General features: G+C 45.1%; 1 protein-coding gene across 6 annotated transcripts in view; it reads right to left on the reverse strand.

Annotated features, from left to right (window-relative positions):
• CUX1 (cut like homeobox 1) overlaps positions 1-12674 on the reverse strand; it is a 227627-nt gene that overhangs the window by 121000 nt on the left and 93953 nt on the right. For all 6 annotated transcript variants that reach the window (XM_048967067.1, XM_048967064.1, XM_048967066.1 and 3 more), the window contains exon 4: positions 10474-10552. In XM_048967067.1, coding sequence (XP_048823024.1) covers positions 10474-10552 — 79 coding nt within the window. The remainder of the gene's footprint in view (positions 1-10473; positions 10553-12674) is intronic.

A 12674-nucleotide genomic window follows, 5' to 3' on the forward strand; every position in this document is an offset into this window, starting at 1 on the left:
TTTCAATATGCCAGCATTGTTTCATAGTTTATAAAAGAATAGTGCTGGGTTATGTTGAGCTCAGAGACACTGTAAGTAGCAGTCTGCTGCATTTTGTTACTTTGGTTCTTCAACAGCTCATGGCATTACCCCGTTCATAATACAAAATCTAGGTTGCTTGTCATCTGTTCTCTGTACATACATAGTTTATGACTACATCGCTTTTTCATTTATGCTTTTTAGGCCAAATACTTTTCGTTATTATTATCTGCATTAAAATATTTATAATAAATCAAACTTAAAATGTTATTGCGACAGAGACGGGGGGGAAACAGGTAAGGAATTACACACCAAGTTGAAGTCACAGCAGTAGCACGAGTTCCAGCCCCTACAGCACTGCTGCGCGGCCCCATCAAGGCGCAGGCTGTCACAACATGCCCTTCTCCCACGGAGGTCTGCGACCCTTTGTGGGACCAAATGCTTGTCAGCACCGTGCTGCAGAGCCAGGCCTGGGCAGCAGGGATCTGAGCACTGCTTATGAATTCCTACAGAATAGCACTAAAATGCTACAAGGAAAGAAAGTGAACTTTACAAACCTGTGAGTGCGATTTTACCCCCACTGTAAGACCAGACACCACAGATGCATCTTGCTCCAAATGCACGTGGCTTTTTACTTTCAAATCAGATCAGAATAACATGGGCATTATGAAGGGAATAATGACAAACCTTTAGTCAAATCTGAGGTCCCTGAGCAGCTTTATGCACAAAATGAAAATGCTCACGATCTCATAATTATTCATCAGGACATGTATATTTAATTTAGCTCTATTAAAGGTTAATGCTCAAGTAGCAAAACAGTGGCAGAACAAACAAAATGTAAGAACAGTCTCTGTGCATTAAACTTCAAACTTTACCAGAGCCCATTTGAAGGACTGATGGCCTGCAGCCACTAAATAATGCGAAGGACACAGCATGAGCACCTCTTAGCCCTAATTTTTATCACTGCATGGCAATAAGATGACCAAGACACTGTGACCAGAGATAGAAATAATTCAGTTCTCACGACAAGCTTTAACATGCTCTAATTAAAAAAAAAAAACCAAACATCTAAAAGGCCATGATTTCTGAAGTATTTATGAACACCAATTAATACGAAACAAGCATAAACCCTATTTGAGTGGAGTGCATTTAAAAATAAATAAAAATACTCCGCTCTTCCCAATGTATGCATGCATGAAGAAGCATACCTTTGTGTATTAACCAGGCTTACAAAGTGTGTTTCATGTCATTTAACAGGAGGTCACTGAATTTTTAAACAAGCAATGGACCAAAACTTTCGATTCATTACACAAACAACAGGCACACACGTTTCAGACAAATCAAATGCCACTAGCTTATAGGCAGCAACAAAGACATGCCTTTTCTGTAACTACTAAAAGAGAAAAATCATCTCAATTAACACTTAAATGTACAAAACTCATTGCAAATTATTCTCCTTGTGTGGCTCTTATCTGGCTTGCAGAAGTTCAGGATCTCTGCATGGCACAAGATAAATAAGAAATGAAAAAAAAGACAAGAAGGATCAGCTCATCTACAACTTAAAGCCCATAGTGCAATTGTTATTGACTAGCAGTAAATGGAGATGTTTGTTTTTATGCTGAGTTCTGCACACATTTCTACATTTTCCTGCTCTGCTCTGCTCTCCTAAGCCACTTGTTGCACCCTACCCCACAGAGATGCCCCCTGCACCGTGTGTGCATATAGAGCCCCTCACACCCAGACCTGATCCCTGATGAGCCGTGGGTGTCCCTGCTCACGACAGGGCTGTTGGACCTGATGGCCTTTAAGGGCCCCTTCCAACTGTAACGATTCTGTGACTCTATGAGGCTTCCCCACACTACCGGAGCAGCGCTGCTGCTTTTGCTTCCCCAAAGACCTCGCTGAGCAGCCCAGAGGAGCTGAGTGGATGTGGCCCAGCTAACAAAAACGGCAAACAAAAAGGGCAATGTTATACAGAAGTTAATACTGTCCGTCAAACAAGTGGGGTGCAAAGCAGCAGCACTTCCAGACCATTCACATGCCATGGACAACGCACCATTTTTGAGCAACAGTGCAAAAGAACAAATTATTGGCGCTGCTGCTTCTGCACCTAAACAAAGCACCGCTTTCAAAGCAACCTAAAGGCAGGTCCTGATAAAACACTGTTTTACGTTGTGAGCTGGATGGAGGCAGCGCCTCACACCTGCAGCCTCAAACCGGGAGGCAAGGCTGGTCTATCCGTGACCAACCCCACTTCCAAACAGAATCTTGTTCATAAAATCCAAACCCAGCACAAAGGCAGCCCTCGGCGACAGAGCAGCGCCTGCTGCCCTCCCTGGGCACACCGGGCTGGACGCTGACATCACAGCACTCACATTGAGCAGGGGCACTCTGGGCTAATGTAATCATACGATTACATAATTAACCCAGCTGTCTCATTAAGAAAATCAACTGGAATTCAGGGCATAATTAGTCATACAGCAATTAGCATGCTGATGAGCAACTGATGAAAAGCTGTCTCGATATGGAGTATGCTGGGACCACCCTCGTTATTTAAGCAGAGGAGGGGAAAAGCTCCGGAACGTAACGCTGCGTTGGAGGTCTGCGTTCGGTGGCGTTTCGGAAGGTGGAAGCTCAAAAGTTGCCCGAACAGCGCGCGCTGCTCGGAGCTGTCAGCCCGAAGGGAAAAAAAAAACGCTGTCAGCGCTTAAATACAGAGAGAGACACGGAGCGCGCGGTGCCCGCAGCCCGGCGGGACGCTGGGGCCGCCCTCACTCAGCCCTTCCCGGCAGCCCCGGGCGGCGGGGGGGCGCGCGGCAAGGCCCGGCATGGAGCCGCCGAGCGGGACGGGACGAGCCTGAGGCGGCGCTGAGGCGGGAACGGCCGCGCGCCCTGAGGCGCTGCGCGGAGGCAGCGGCCGCACGCAGCAAAGAGTCGCAATTCGGTGTTTTGAAAAAGCACCCGAACCCTTTTGTGGAAGTGCGGTGCCTGCGGGCCCGCTTTGTTTGTTTACAGCGTGGGAAGGACCGCGCGGCGCTCTGTCCGTATCTTAAGATGGAGCTCCTTTCCAAAACAAAGGGCTCCGTGCTCCCTCCTCACGAAGAAATCAACTTATGAAACAGTGCCAAACTTCGGGGGCAATTAATATTTCATTCCGCCGTAATGCGTTTCCGAAGGTTTGGGTCTAAAAATAATCCGTTTCACAAAGCGCGGCTCTGTTGCCCAAACCGTGGTGTAAGGAAGGCTTCCTCACAAACACCCACGGCAAGATAACGGAGGGGAGAAAAACAACAACCCGTCCTCAGCACGGCGTCATTAACGCAACTTGAACTCTGCTTTTATTGATTATTTTTAAAGCATGGCCACAACGCTGAAGTTTGGGGGTTTCCTGAAGGCACCGCTCCAGGTCCCGCACTTCCTCAGGAGATTGAATCTGAAAATAACCCGAGAGCCTGCTTTGGAAAAAAAAAAAATAATAATTACACTGCAGCTTTTGAATATTCAAACACCTCACAGCATACTTAATTAATTCATTAATTATTCCCCAGAAATTTCTGGGGTAAATTGATACAGCCTAGAGAGACTGAGACAAAGATTTCGCGGAATAAATGATAACTTTGCTCCCGTTCCCCCCTGACTCCGGCAGCCCAGGAACAGAGGAGCTACAGCCATGATTTCGTTCAGAACAAAGCTCATCATCTCTCCAGCTCCTCACTTCATAAACAACATGAAAAGGTTCTTCCTTCTATCAAGAATGAAACACATTCCCTTACTCCCCCACCCCACAGCACTGGGATCTATCTACTCCTCTTCTTTTTCCCATTTTTCATGGCATTCTCCTCACCCTGCTGCCCTCGGAGCATTCCATAAGGGCTCCATCAGCAATTCCCAGTACCCATTTCCCTCACCAGTGAGAAAGCAGGCACCAAATTGTGCCGAGCCCCCAGAACAGCAAGGCAGAATTTTTCCAGTTCTGATGCAGCCCTTTGAATAAGGATGACAAAGCCACGGCACAACAGGCTCTGCTCCCGGTCCATCGCAATGAAGTGGCAGTGGCAACGCTCTGATGCCCACAGGGTCTGTTGAAATGGTACGAGATGCAATAGGGTCGTTCTGTCCACAATCCCATGGATCCCTTTGCCATTATGTGGCTCTTAGATTTGTGGGCTGTTATTTCAAAACATCCTCTTTCTGGTGAGCAAGAACAGAACTCAAGGGAATGGCACGGAGCTGCGTCAGGGGAGAGTCAGGTTGGGCATCAGGAAGAGGCACTGCACCAGGGTAGGTGGTGGGCATGGGACAGGCTGCCCAGGGCAGTGGGTACAGCCCCGAGCTACTGGCATCCAAGAAGTGTTTATCATTCAGACATATGTTCTGATTTTTGGATGGTTTTGTGGAGCCGCAGGTTGGACTCTATCCTTGTAATTCCCTCCCAACTTGAGATATTCTATCAATCTATGATCCTTTCTTCATCTACCAGTGTTGCAACCTGCTGGAGGGATGCTCTGGCCTTGCACCAGGCCGTGAGATGCATCTCTATGCCAGTAACCAAAAGAGTCGAACAAGGCAGTGTAAATGATTGATTCCTTAATGAATTGTGTCTCAGTTCCCTTTATTTTCAAAGAAGGAACCGAAATTAATCCACGGAGAAGGATTTAATATTCAAAGTGGGTACGCATAATAGGTGATACAAGATTTTATGGCACTATAATATGCCAGCTAAAAAAGGAGCTAGTGACTTATAAGAGAAACCATTGCAACTGAAAATGCTCCAGTCTATCATTAATATTCTTGTAATGGCTGAAGACACTGGAATTTACTGCTTGCACACCGAGCTCAATACAAAGCAAAGGGCATTTACAGAAAATCACTCATATGCTGAAAGTTTCGTTCCTTCTGTTTTGAGATTAGAAAAAATGAGAACCGTCCACTGCATTTGAAAGCTCTGTATATACTGAGAGGGATTTGTTCTGATTCCATTTCACATTCCTGCAACTGAGGAAGGGAAAGTCTGATATTCCCTATCACACAAGCACCCACATGCTGCCTCTTCTGCTCTGAATATGCAGTCCTGTTCCAGGTAGGAGGGTCAGGGTTGTCCTAACCCCAGTCTCTAAAGCAGGAGCTTGCACAGGGCGCTGCAGCAGCACCTCCAGGCACAGTTGCCCATTGCTGCAAGGCTCTCCTGTGTCCGTTCACTGCATCCTTCCCCTTATCTGCACCTCCCCTCTTCTTTCCGTGCCTTCAGCCTACCAACTAAAATAGGGCTTGACAACCACGCAATAAATTTTTCAAAGTGCATGCTTTAGGGATATTTCTTCCTTGGAATATTTATTCCAGCTTTTACAAAGGAATTTATCCAATTATTAATTCAGCGAGGAAAAATGGATGAAAAAAGAATGTGATCAGACAAGCCCAATTGGAAGCCACATATTCAAGTATCAAAGCAGTTTTTAGTTATTGTGAAACTCGTCTCAATAAGGATAACCAGGATAAAGACCAGCAGGACTTTGTGCCTCATCAGAAAATAACCACGTACCCCATCAGTGTGCCCTACCAGCACGCACTCAGCCAGCACAGATCCCAAATGGTATCTTATGCCGCATCCCGAGGCACGGCGCAGAACTGCGACCCCAGAGGGGAGGAGACTGAAGTGATTCTGAGCTGCTTTCCTCAGTGCTGGAAATGAAGGGCAGCAGCCACTGACCCCAGCAAACCGCCGCTCCGAGTCTCCCCACGCAGCTCTTCACCCCCACCTCAGGCATTCTTTTGTGCAAAGGTTTGCAGAACAGTTTGTGGGAAAATCACCAATGCCTACGTTCCCTCATTTTTTATTCTATAGACTTCTCTTCCAGCCAAAACTGGGGCATTTTAAATATGTTTATATAAGTCTCTCTTTTTTTTCTTTAACCTGGCCTGAACATGCTGGCGAAGCATCAAAGCGTCTGCCTTCAGATGGGATGCAGTCACACGCTGCATCGCTACCTGCAGCCGCATGAGTTCACTAATTTTCACTCTTTCAAGTATTAACTACGTCCAATTTTCTGCTTAATTTTATCAGATTTTCAAGTGTGTTTGAAAGACACCCTACTGCTCTCTCCGAGGTGGTGTATGCACTGCTGCTGCTGTCCATGAATAAGTTCATTTTGCTTCCTTTCCTCCTAGGACTACTCACTGTCACGCTGATTTGTTTTCTCTCTAACGTCGAGCAAAAGCACTCGTTATGAATATTCATTTCCATTGCAAAGTTAGGGACAGCAAAAATACCAACAGCCCTTTCATTTTATGCTTCTAGCTCCAATTTTATTTACGTATATTTCATTTGAGAAAGGGTGATCATTTTGGCTCCTATCACTGTTTATCAAACCTGGAACTGCTTAAGATTTTTCACATCATGTGTACCGAGAGCAGACATTCCTCAGAAATGCTCTGTGCTGATCAGTTGTGATACACCACAAACTCATATCACAGCCTGACACTGCTCTCCTAGAGTTTCTGAAGCAATTAACCATTAGCCGAATGAAAAGTACTCTGAGAATTAACTTTTGCATGCCACGTTTTCAGCGTGAATTTCCTGAATTGTATTTGCTCAGCTCTCCTCTACAGGCACAAAGGCTCTGTGTGCTTGGCTTTTAACTTCAGCACACTGTGCAGCCTTCTGGTCATCTGGGTGCAGTCTGTGCAGACCTTCTCCTATCAGGACTGGTATTAACCTTTACACCTTCTGCTTAACATTACGCTCCACAAAACAATCCAAACAAGCCACATAATGACCAAGAATACGACGGCTTCATACACATTCATCACCTCCAACATAAGCAAGAGATAACTTTTCTGAGAAGAAATCTAACCTGTTTTTTTCTCATGTCACCTTTAATCACAGAACATTGATCGAGCGGCTGTTTAAATGGCAGTCTTCTCACAGTCCAAACAGCAAAGCAAGTGGCTGAAAGGTAAATGATCACAAACAAATGGAGCTGGGAACTGTGTTCCTTGGTAAAGGAATGGAGCTTTCCTCATGGGTGAGAAACAGATTTCTGCCCGTAGAAGTAATTCACTAACATTTACTTTAACTGATTACTTCTTTTACAAGAAGTTTGTGTTTCCTCAGCTAAATCACCCCCAGAAAAAGAAAGCCATGTGCCGGGCAGTGTGAAATCTGCAAGCCTGTGACTCCTGCAAACACTGCGTCCCTCCCTGCAGCCCTTCTGCAGGGCAGCCCGGCGCTGGGCACACGATTTATGGCAGCCAGGAGCAAGGGAAAGACTAAACTTCCACTCCAGCCATCTCTCATGGTTACTGCTTTTTATTGTTTTGACAGGACGCATTAAAAAAATTGTATGTTTCTTCTTTCTACCCTCTATTTTGTTTTATGCTGTCCTTAGCAGGGGCTCCTCTGAGCTAAAATGCACATTATGTAGCACCAAACTGATGGCGAATCTGATCACAGCAGACCTGTGAAGAGTCTCCAATAAAAACACATACCCTTTTACACTGCAAGAGACACTTCATTTAGTTCCTTCTGGATGACATTCAGATCAAGCAGAAACGTGCACCGTTTACACTTGAGCCCTAAACAGCAGCACAGTCCCACCAAACTGAGAGCAAGGCTGTGCTAACCTGCCCTGCCTCTGAGAACATGCAAATGCTGACAAATGTCCACCTGATTCCTTACTGTACCCTGGCAGGGTGTAACGAGGTGTGGGACAGTGGTGGGGAGGCTGAGTGTGGGACCTGAGCACAGCAGCACCCAGATGAGCTTTGCCTGGGCGCAGGGAGCAGAGGAGCGGGCAGACACAGGTAGAGCTCTGCAGCTTCGGGCAGCGCTGCAAAGTGTGCTGCTCCAGGGAGTGACTGATGGCACCCAAATTCAGTTTAATTGATGCCACAGCAAGATAGAGGATTTTCTGTTTAAAGGCAGAAGTCGTTTCTTTTTGTCTACGCAGCAGCCATTCGTAACGGGAGTGTTACTGAAAGCCAAGAAAATGAAAGTCTGGCATTGTGCTGTAATTGCACAGCAATAAAGAGACAGCATAAAGTGAAATTCAAGCAGTTTATGCAGATACTGCTGTCTGGCATTCACTCTGGTCTCTCTTTTAACCTTTACTTGAAAATCACAGTGAAGTGTAGTTTAAGAAAAATAAACACTGCAAGTATCAAACACAATTTTTAAAAGAAAAATACTGAATTTTTAATGTTGTTCACACTTAATATTTTTTCTGTTAAAGCTTTAGGAAGAGTGAATTAGCAATGTACTGCAAGGGAACACTGTTCCTCCAAACACTTAGAAAACTGGGCTCCAGTTTCACTCTCAGCGTTTGCAAGACTAAGACCCTGGAAGCCAAGGGCCTAACATGACACACTTGTTCTATAAAATTAGAAGGAAGGCAATCTTGCACAGATGGCTGAAAGCTTCCTCAAAACACAAACTCAACCTCCCGTTACCTCACAATAAATAAATTCACAGTATTTTTAAAGGTAAGTTGTGACAACCTTGCTGATTAGTGCAATTCATGTGGCAGCATTCACTTTTCTCTAGCTCTCTGCTGCATACTGAAAGTGAGGCACTTAAATGAGAAAATTAATTCCATTAATTAAAAATGTTCAGTCTCAAGCATACAGAGTGATCTGAGTGAGAATTACAGCTGGATAAAAGCACATAAAGCAAAGTGTTTGCTGTCCCTTTAGGACGGATACGTTTTGCAGCACCAACCAATGATAATTCTATTTTAACAGTAGCCTAAAACTGGAGAGACGTGGAAAGGTTTATTTTATCTCTTAAAGAGAAAACCACTCGATGTATGTAGAAAATTGCACAGAACACCACTTTTCCCACAAATTCTTTGCTTGGAGAGCCTGAGTGAAAACTCTGCTCCAATTCAGGAAAGAAAATCATTAAACTTAGCTGAATCCATAAAGCACCATAGCTGGAGCTTCAATACAGATCATTGTGTACTGAAATTAAAATAGAAGCCCTTTTTAATTATATAAAGTGTGCACGTTATTACTGAAGAGAGGAACACAAGCTTTCCTCAAGAACCATAAAATTGGCTGCTGGGAATTAAACTTCAGCTGCGATTATTATATGGTCCTATAAAGGATATTGAACGTCTGATAAAACTGCGCCCTTGTCGCGTAACAGTGATGCTTAACGCCAAACAACCACTGCAGCATTCCAGCCATAGCTTTCTCAGAACATCACAGCTCCCTTCTCACACCGAAAAGAAAACACTGCAGGATTTCGGAGCGAAACCTCTACCTAAATATCTGAAATACCAAACGGACAGGTCTGAAGATATATAAGCCACACAGAGGCAAAACAGCGTGTGTGATAAATTAATGCTGATGTCTTCTGTACAGGAAAGCCCTCCACAAAGACATGCCCAGTGTGGAAGGCTATCTGTGCTGCGCCATGAGTGCCTCGCTCAGCCCCACCGCGCCGTGACCATTACAGTGCTGCACATTCCTAACGGCTGTTTTCCTTCTTGTTCTATTATTTGCTGTAAATACTGAGTACTGGCTGTGCTTCCACGCAGCTACAGGAGACTGGTCAGACTTCTGCAGAATCTGGAATGTGCTTCTGACGGCACTAGCGTGCTCTGAGACCCACGGATGTAACGTGGAACCAAGACCTGCAGATATTTCTAATCCCACAGACTCCAGCGCACCCACAACTCAGCCAGGCCAAAATGTTTACGTGGAGTCAGAATATCAAAGAAATACTTCTCTGACATTTAACATAAGGCATGTGCAGGGGAAGGCTGGACAAAGGGCTGTGACTGTGTGCAATGTGCTGCAAATTTTGCTCTTGCAAATGGAGGAGAACGTCTCTTTTCTGTAAAGCCATCTTCCATCACAGCATGGGAGGTATGTCCTGCCTACTCCACCAAGCTTTAGCCTGACTCTGCTATTCCAATCCCAGCACCTGTGGTGATGCAAGGCTTCAAAAAAAGCCTTTGCATGAGAGCATCTGAAGGCTCCCATGGAATTCTGGTGGTGACAAATATCCAAAGCACCAGACACCAGACTGCCCTCCCAAATTATAGCAGGAAACAAGCACTTTGGGCTGGGCTGTGATGGACAGGGAGGGGCAGCCATGGCCTGGGACAAGCACTGTAAGCTTTGGAAGTACGCACATTGCCTCTGCATGGATTTTTGAAATATATATTTTTTTAACTGTGAAGCCTAACAAATGAATTGTTCAGAATCACACAATATTTTAATAATAAAAATGGACTCATCCAAACATTGAGAAGTCAAGTCAATGAACAGTTTCAAGAGAAGCCATGAAATGAACCTTACTTAGTTCCTTCCATTAGAAAGAATGCTGGAGCGTTTGGTTTCAGAATCAAAACGTAACACATGTTTAACTTAGCAAAGGGAGAACAAACAGCCAGCAGCATTCACACCAAAATACGCCAGAAGATTTTCAGAATAAGGAATTCATTTTCTTACCTGGGACATCAATTAATCTCTTATAAACATTCAAGAAGGCTGCCTCTGCTTCTTTGCTTCTTTTACCCAATGCGTCAATCTGAGGGGGTGAGGAGAAAGAAGGTGTTAGACTCGGTGCAATACAACTCGTGCACTCAGAGCTATAAGAATAAACGAAAACATAATACATAAAGAGGGAACCTAATCTCCTGTGTACAGCTCCTGTAGCCTTGTGAGAGTATTTCTGCTACGTCTGTACTGAATGTAATTTGAAGTCCTGTTTCAGCACAACAGCAATCGATATTTTTAAGAACACTGCTGCCTGCTGTGATTCTTCACTTCAAATCTTAATACAAAGAAAGCAAGCCGGGCTCAGGCCGGACAGGCGTCCTCCTCAGTAACTTTCTTTTACTGCTAATTAAGATATAACGCAGCAAATGGGATCTGCGTGCACTTCTGATGTCACACTCTGCTTTCATTGCAGGTTTCCACTAAACCTGTGAGAAGATGAAAAGATGCACTTCTGGGCATCCTCTGCTACTGAACACTAAACAGCTCTGAATCTTTCCCATGCAAAGACCCAAGGAGACCGAGCTGCCCTGCGCTGCAGAGCTGAAGGCAGGCTGCTCTGGCTTCACGTCTGTTCTTACTTTGTGTTAATTCATGCCGTGCTCATTTAGGAAGCTGCCTGCTCAGGTAAGGCAGAATAACTACCTCCCACCATCTATTCTTTTCTCTGAACTTGTATTTTCCTCCAAAACTTCACTGTGGAAGGAAGGGCAGCTTTATAGCTCTGACAAGAAAGTATTCATTCCACAGCAACTTTTGGGTTTTTTTTTCTGCAAACTTTTTCTTAATGTACTGGAAAATGGAGGATTTACAATGACTAAATATTGACAGAAAGTACCCAAACCAAGACCAGTTCCACGTGATTGCTGCTCCAAAGCAGAGACAGAAAGGGAAGCAGAAAGCCTGGCAGCACTTTCCAGCAGCTTACTCTAATCAGGAAACTAAAAGCATGGAGATTATCGTTCCCATATTTTAATAAAAAGCAAGGAAGGATCTGAAGAACTACAGCTACAAAGGCCTGATACCAATTCTCCTGCATATTTGAAAAACAGCTAATATTATGAAGCCATTTAAAGGTGCGTACGTCAACATGTACTAAAAAAGGAAGGTCTTGTCTGAAAAACGTCCTTGAATTCTTTAACCACTTATTGATTTGGCAGATAAGGCAGAAACAATGGACAGAGTTTACTGTCTCTGCGTTTCAGGAAAGTGTTTTATTGTGGTATTTTGCTGTGCGTGCTGCCAGCCCGACGCGCCGCCGGGAAGCAGAGGTGCCAGGAGAGGAGACACAGCACAGAGCTGCCGTCCTCGGTGCCACGGCTGTGCTGTGAGAATGGAGCGGGCAGGGAAGAGGCTGGGGGTGGTCAGAGTAATGGAGGCAGGGAGCACGGGGGCAGAGCGCGGGACCTGCACGTGACTGCTGCAGATTAGTCTTATGGCTGAGAGTGACCTGCAGGGATCACTGCGGAGAGGATTAAGGGCAGAAAACTGAACTGTCAGGACGACTGTGGAAACTGCGTGGAGTGCGAGGTATAAAGCCCTCAAGGCCTGCCTGTGCTTCCAGAGCTCACCAAGAAGGGCTGTGGGAGGCACCAGAACCACAGAGGGCAGCTGATGTGACGTGCCAGAAAGTGGTGCTGGTGAATAACCCATTTATTAATTTCAATCCAAGCAATCACAGATGGACCAATGCTCATTAGGAATGAGAACATAAGCAACTCAGAACGTTCTCCAACGCAGAGTATTTGAAATGAGAATATGGAACCAAGTGCCAACGCTGGAAAAGCGTTGTGCCTGAGAATCAGATGGGAGAGGGGGGGCAGCCACCAGAAAGGCTTCGGAGATATTTGCTGGGTGCACAGACAGACTTTGAAGGCCAGAGCACCATATGTCAGACTTCGGGACCTCTGTGTTCCCACATACGATTCTCTCTTGCTGCTGCTCAGCACAGCGCAGCCAAATTTAAATGACTATTATTAAATACAATTAGCATTGCAGAACAGATTCTGTACTGTATTCTGAAAAACTCATTTTCCCTGTCTAGGAAAAGCAAAGCATTTAGAGTAAATGCACTTCCATTCCTACGAAATAACCAAATAGGTCTGTTTTCCTATTACAGCTTCTTACATTTTAATAAAGGGCATTTGTACTTA

Source organism: Lagopus muta, chromosome 20 (genome assembly GCF_023343835.1).
Source record: "Lagopus muta isolate bLagMut1 chromosome 20, bLagMut1 primary, whole genome shotgun sequence".
In the NCBI taxonomy this organism is placed as follows: Eukaryota; Metazoa; Chordata; class Aves; order Galliformes; family Phasianidae; genus Lagopus; species Lagopus muta.